Here is a 6,754-nt window from a genome sequence, read left to right as displayed (position 1 = left end):
CTTTTACTTTTATTCATTTGTTTGCAAAATTATTTGAAATCTGTGACTAATTTTGAAATACTAACATGTTTTAAGTTATAATCATTTTCATTACAAAATAAAAATATTCTGTATTCTTTTCAAACATCCAAACCAGTAAGAAGAAAAATTTATGAATAACTTTGTTTTATTTTTAAACATAGAAGTGATTCTCCTTTTTTAAATACAATTATTTCAAGATTATTGTATAGTACTTATTTAATATTGATTTTAGATATTAATATGAGTGCTGTCACTGGTTTAGCAGGCATAAATTAGATATAGTTTATAAATTAAAACTAAATAAAATATCCTTTGTCCTTCCTACTCCAGGACTTTATGAATATGAACATACATTTTTATACTATATTCCAACCATTACAGGAAAAAAGCCAAATAATCAACAATTGACAGAAAATTAACACAATATAATTGATTGAGAGCTTGATTATTCTATGATATTCACTATGAATTTGTGAAAAATGGTCTTTTGAACATCAACAAAATTGTTATCAGAACTTTGGAAGTAAAATTAAAGTTGATATAAGTAGTTAAGTGTAATAGTGTTGTATTATAAATAAAGATATATTGATCAAGAAAGTGCACAATTATATTTTTAGTTATAAGTGGAAACTTTACTGGTATATGTGCTAATTTTTATGTTATAGCTTTAAGAATGACTGTTTGTTTCCCTAATAAAGTAAAATAAAACAAAAAATAGCTGAGTTATTATCAAGACACAATAAATACATAAATCTAAGGTTTGTTTATAATTTTTCCAACTTCCATTGGAATAGGCTATATGAAAATTAACATTGATCAAAAGCCATGCAAACATAGAAACTTGTCCATTATGAGAATGTAATCATTTTGGTCATATTAACTTTTATTACTTAGTATGGATTCCTTTTATTAAAATCATGCAACTTTTTATATATATATATTCACTTACTGAAACTATTGATGAAAGTAGAATAGTCTGGGTTTTAATAAAAATAAATGTTTTATATTATTTTAATTGGTTTTTACTTTATACAGGAAATGAATAATTAAATAATAAGTAATATAAAATTGAGAAGTTAATCACAAGAGATCATTTACCCCCTCTTAATGCCAAAACCAAATGAAGTACAGATCCTCCTTGTACTTTATAATCCTGGGCTGTCTTCTCATCATTCCTGAAACATAGGAGAGACATTTCTTTAATAATTAAGTGAGCTATTTGATTCTGACATTTAGTATCAACAATTTTCTCATTTGTTATTTTACCATTGATTTCATTACATGAATGTTTATATAAATCTTAATACTTGTGAGTAAATTTGATTTATTGATTAAGATAAATGTATATATAAATATATCGTTAAATTGAATTACTTACATCTGCTTTCCTGAAAAAATGAGTCTCTGTTGTTGAGGTGGAATGCCTTCTTTTTCTTCGACTCTTTCTTTGATACGTTCCACTTTGTCGGTGGGTTCTATGTCTATCTCTATCTCTTTCCCAGTTAAAGTCTGGAAAAAATAGGTTATGAGAAAGTGACTTTTAATTTTAGCAAAAGAACGTTTATGGTTTTCAGTTTACCTTAACTTTGATCAACATCTTTAAAGTTTCGGAATAAAACTGCTCTAACTATTAATCAATACTACTTCTTAACGATATTGTAGTACAAAATTATATATATAAACTGTATATCTCAGTTTGATTCTTTTGTATTTCGGTTAAACTGCAGCACAATTAGACATTTGGACATTTGCCGAACTTGACATTGATGTTTGCACTTTGCAGGAATGTAATAAAATTGTTTGACATGGCTGTCATCTAGTAAGTGATGCGTTCATGTGGAAAAATATTCGGAATAATTAATTTTAAAATATTGATATTTTTTACAAATAAATAAGAAATAATAAAACAAAATAAGAAATCAGATAAAACATTATTCGCCAAAGAGAACAATTAAAAATAAATCTCTTTAGATGTATGATACAATGCTTTTGCCAAATTCAGAAATTAAAAAAAATTATGAAATTGTCTTTTTCGTAAATGTCAAAAAACATAGTATTGTAAATAGTTTTTCATGTTTATTTACTGCAAAATTAACTGTAATTTTATAAAATGTCTGATTTATCTCTTATCTTTGAACGTATAAGCAAGCTGGTTAAAGCCGGTGTGTATTTTTTATAAAACAATATAACCTTTTTATTATTCCACCTAAAATTAAATTACACTCTTTTCCAATGAAACGAAAATTACTTGGGATTATTTATATTTACAATTTTACATTCCATAATATAAAATTTTGTCGCTAAATGAACACACCAATTTAAAATTAAATGAATATTTCATTAAACATTTAAGATATAGTATTTTTATCGTCATTATTTTTAACCACATACATATCCTCACACAAATACAAACAGTTACTCATGCTAATGCTCAAAATAACTTTTAAAAATATCTGTAATTATTTTCAGAAAATGAAAATGACCTAATATTAGCAATTTTCAAAGGAAGTATAAATCCTGTTGGAATGGAAAGTGATGCAGAAGAAAATTTAAAGAAATACAAACTCTTAAAAATATTTATACAAAATATTATTCATGAAATCGACTTACTTGCTTTAGAAATAAGTACAAATGAAGAAATTCTTATAAGTGTAAAGAATCAAAAATTGCTTAGGACATGCTTCCATATACTTATTTCACTTGGTATTTCAACATGCTTAATCCCTGGACTAGGAATAAGCTTAGACAAAAGATGCATATCTGCACATTCAATACCACATATAAAATTAACTGATGAACAAAAATATGATATTTTAGTAATCTGCACAGATTTTCTACAAAGAAGCTATAATGTGCCTGTTCTCAAAAACATTATTATTACATTTCATTTGTCTGACTATTTAGCAGCATTAATTCAGTTAGCATTTGCTCCTTTGAAAAAACCTGGAGTGTACCCTCGATTTACTATGACACAAGATATGTATGATAAATTTAACTCTGACCGACAAAAATATATTAAACTATATGATTATTTGGTCAGCAATTGTTTCCAACCAATGCTGATGAAAGAGCTGTTGGTTCTGCAGAGTGTAGCAGATCCTGAACCACCACTGTTTGTCAAAAGAGTAATAGCCAAAGAAATGAGCAGACGGCTTACTGTTTCGGGCGGGTTAATTAGTTTAATAAGGTGTTTTATAGAGAGTCATGAGATGGACACTGGTGTTGAATGGAAGAAAATTGATATGATATGTAAAATAGTTGCAACTAAACATGGTAACATGAGCGAGAATGACTACCTGAAGAATATTATGTACCAATTGAAGCAAATACTATCACTAAACAATGTACACTATTTAGCTACTGCAATGTCCTGTCTGTTGACTTTATATAAGAAATACAATGAATGTGAACCAATCCTTACTTTGGTCAAAGAAGTGTTTAACACATTAAATTATGATGATCTAACATTAAAATCAAATTTGCCGGGTACTATTATTCTAACCCCACAAGAAGTAGAACATAGCTTGCAATTCTTACAAGCTTGTACAAGTATGATAAAACTTGATCTTCCATCTGATCTACTTAAAAATAATCTATTAATGCTTTTTCTTTTAAGAATCAAATGTACAACGAATGAAACAAAAACCAAAATAACTGATATTATTTTGAAATCTTTAGAAATATTAAATATGATTGAAATTCAAAACATAATTGAAAAGTTTTTATTTGGTCCTGAAGAGAGTAATACATCCAATATCTCAATTGAAGAATATAAAGCAGGTTTGGCTGTGAAATGTTCTGCAGTGCCCGTAGACCATCCAAAAAATGATGCACTAATGAACTTTATAGATATATTCTATGCAACTACCAACAATACATTAATAAATAAATTATTTGAATCATGTTTACATATATTCATTAATTTGAAAGCTGAAAGGCAAATCAAAGCAAAGAATTTAATTAATGTTCAAGGAGAGCCTCAATTATTGAGTTCAGATGAAAATTATGCAGTAATGCTACAAATTCTAGCTGAAATATCAGCTTCGGAAAAGATTATCGGAGCTTTAAAAGAGAATCCTTGTATAGTGATTAATTTCATGGAATCTCTACTCTTGAAAGATATTACAAATTCCGATGAAGAATGTAATACTATTGCCTTAGTATTATTAAATACTGTGTTATCGAATATTAATGATACTAAAATAAAGGAGTTGAAAGAGAGATTATACAAGTTACTTCCATTGTTAAAAAAATTGTCCAAAGATGACTCGGAATACATAAGTATTTTGTGTAATGAATCAATATCACTAATAATAGCTGATGGTCCAAAGTCTAAAGGAAGTGAATATGAGAAGGCTCTTTCAAACATATATGATGATCTTCTTCCAGTGAGAGCTCATGGTGTCATGGAGATGACTAAACTAATAGAAAAGGCAGATCCTGAAACTATATCTAGAAGGCATTATTTGTTTTGTCTATTCCAGGTTTGTACTCTATACTCTATAATATTAGTAAGTTTTCAGTAAAAAATGTGTTTTAAATAGCACAATAGAAAAATACCATCTGTAAGTAATACCTGTAATCAAAGTGGACAGTTGTCCATATTTATATGTAGCCTTCATATTATACTTGCATGCATTACAAATAGCCATATGTATATCCCTGTAATATTTTTTAAGCAATTATCTCTTATGACTTCCTCACTATCTTAAGTCGCTGGTAAACATGTCATATAATTGTCAACAATAATTAGCAAGTTTCGACAATGTTTATATGAACTCATAGCATACTAACTGAACGAAGAAGATTAACTTAATCTCTTGATAAAAAACAATTATATTGTTAATTTTATTGTTGTCTTTATAAAAAATGTGCAATATATACATTTTATTTAGACTCAAAAAAATGGTCATTTGCATTTGATTTACAGGAGCAACTAAAGGACACAGATTCGTACGTTTACTTGTCAGCTGTTAATGGCATCGCGTCTCTAGCCATGCATTGCACTAGCGAAGCTTTAACTGTTTTATGCAAAGAGTTTCTAGAAATTTCGGATGAACAAAAAAATATTGTGACGACAGAAAGCCAAAATCGTACAGCCGAATTGAGAATGAAAATTGGTGATATAATTGTCAAAGTGACTAGAAAATTAGGTATGTCTTACACTTAAAAAATGGCAAAAATGTCTTAATAAAAAGAAAACTTTTTCTGCAACTTTCCATTAAAAGTTGACAAACACAATATTGACCACCAGTCACAATGGACTAATATGCGAATATTTCATAAATTCAATAATAATTTTCAGGTGAAATGGCTGTTGTCCACAAGACTGTTTTGTTAAATACAATGCTCTGTGCTTGTAGAGATGATGATCCTTTGATAAGAGCGTCAGCGTTGTCGAACTTGGCAGAAATTGCATTGGTATTAAACTATAAGATTGGGACCATTATTTACGAGGTAAATTTCATAATACTAAATAAGCTGAGGTCTTTTCCTAAACAGTTTTTTTTTCTATAAAATTAATAGTGATCAAAAATCATTGCTATAGACTTCTACGTTCTACGTTTAAATGAGAGTAATTTTTTCATCATGATCAAGTCTTATTTCGTAATTCTACTATGACTATAACAATCGATTACATTTTTATTTAATGTAATAGATTAAAAAAGGTATTCTAATAGGACTCTATTTAATTTACTTACGTATTTCGCACAGACGTTTTAAGAAGTAAAACGTCTGCGCCTTCCGTCTTATTAGTGAAATTCTCTTAGAAGAAAAAGAAATAAAAAATACTTGGTGTTCGGGAATGTGCCAGACCGTCTAGGTACACAAAATAAATAAAAAACCTTTATTCGAGTAGACACTTATGAATGTTCATTTAACAAAATTGTATTAAACGTAAAGCTACCACCGGTTCAGTATGTAGATATCACCTACCAGTTCTTCCTATTCTACCTCCGAACAGCAATAGTTAGTACTGTTATGTTCTAGTTTGAGAACGTCTGAACTCCCAAGGTACATTGGCGATGTAAGGAATGATTAATACTTACTACAACGCCAAAGTCTATGCGGAGCGATGGTAAATCCTTGCCATCAGGTGGTCCATTGACCCGTCCGCCTGCATATTTAATTAAAAAAGATATTTGCTACAAATTTAAATCTTAAAATAATATATTCGTAATTTGATTTAACAGGTTTTGCTTTGTATCTGGAGTATAATAGAAACCGATAAGGCAATAGAATGCCGGAGAGCCGGTGTAATGGTTGTATCGAGCTTATTAAAGGGCTTGGGTAAAGACACCTTAATCGAGTTGAAAGAAAACTTGCTACCCATATACAGGACTCTAAATAAATTATATAAAGATGCAAACGAGGATACAGTTGTGAGACTCCATGCGCAAATAGCTCTCGAGGAATTGAATGACATTGTCACAGAATATCTCCTTCCAAACCTGCCGTCACAAAAGGAGTTTTTAATGTTAGACAAAAAAGATGATATCTTTTTCAAATAAAAGTCAAAGATAATATTAAGTCTTTTATTAATACTCACTTCGTGTCTTATATTTAATCGCAATATTAAATTAGTTTGTGAATTATCTTATGGCAATCATAGTGTTCAAGTGATTGTCTTAATACTGGCCAGATGTATAACATCCGCTAATTTGATATAGAGTTTCTGTTTTTAAAATATTTACAAGATCGTCTTAGAACTGATCTTAAAAAAAAATATCCT

At 28.8% G+C, this 6,754-nt stretch overlaps 2 protein-coding genes across 2 annotated transcripts; one reads left to right on the top strand and one right to left on the bottom strand.

Moving 5' to 3' along the window:
* Nucleotides 1–966: 966 nt before the first annotated feature.
* On the bottom strand, nt 967–1,792 carry LOC125077241 (NEDD8). The gene is made up of 3 exons (XM_047689121.1): nt 1,601–1,792; nt 1,400–1,530; nt 967–1,196 (listed from the first exon to the last, which is right to left on the bottom strand). The coding sequence occupies exons 1-3, from the start codon at nt 1,616–1,618 to the stop codon at nt 1,112–1,114; spliced, it is 234 nt and encodes a 77-aa protein (XP_047545077.1). The 5' UTR covers nt 1,619–1,792; the 3' UTR covers nt 967–1,111.
* A 264-nt stretch (nt 1,793–2,056) lies between these two features.
* Nucleotides 2,057–6,546, top strand: LOC125077240 (transport and Golgi organization protein 6 homolog). The gene is made up of 5 exons (XM_047689120.1): nt 2,057–2,183; nt 2,491–4,505; nt 4,952–5,174; nt 5,327–5,478; nt 6,216–6,546. The coding sequence occupies exons 1-5, from the start codon at nt 2,132–2,134 to the stop codon at nt 6,531–6,533; spliced, it is 2,760 nt and encodes a 919-aa protein (XP_047545076.1). The 5' UTR covers nt 2,057–2,131; the 3' UTR covers nt 6,534–6,546.
* Nucleotides 6,547–6,754: the final 208 nt, after the last annotated feature.

The sequence above is a fragment of the Vanessa atalanta genome, chromosome 3 (assembly GCF_905147765.1).
Source record: "Vanessa atalanta chromosome 3, ilVanAtal1.2, whole genome shotgun sequence".
Taxonomy (NCBI): Eukaryota; Metazoa; Arthropoda; class Insecta; order Lepidoptera; family Nymphalidae; genus Vanessa; species Vanessa atalanta.
The sequence above is the reverse complement of the archived record's forward strand: the minus strand, read 5'-3'. Positions and strand labels throughout refer to the sequence as shown.

Coding starts and splice junctions, on each gene's coding strand:
- LOC125077241 (XM_047689121.1), bottom strand. Junction 1,197..1,399: donor ATTTTTTCAGGAAAGCAGAT/GTAAGTAATTCA, acceptor CCTATGTTTCAG/GAATGATGAGAAGACAGCCC.
- LOC125077240 (XM_047689120.1), top strand. CDS start 2,132: ATGTCTGATTTATCTCTTATCTTTGAACGTATAAGCAAGCTGGTTAAA. Junction 2,184..2,490: donor AAGCAAGCTGGTTAAAGCCG/GTGTGTATTTTT, acceptor AATTATTTTCAG/AAAATGAAAATGACCTAATA. Junction 4,506..4,951: donor ATTTGTTTTGTCTATTCCAG/GTTTGTACTCTA, acceptor TTTGATTTACAG/GAGCAACTAAAGGACACAGA.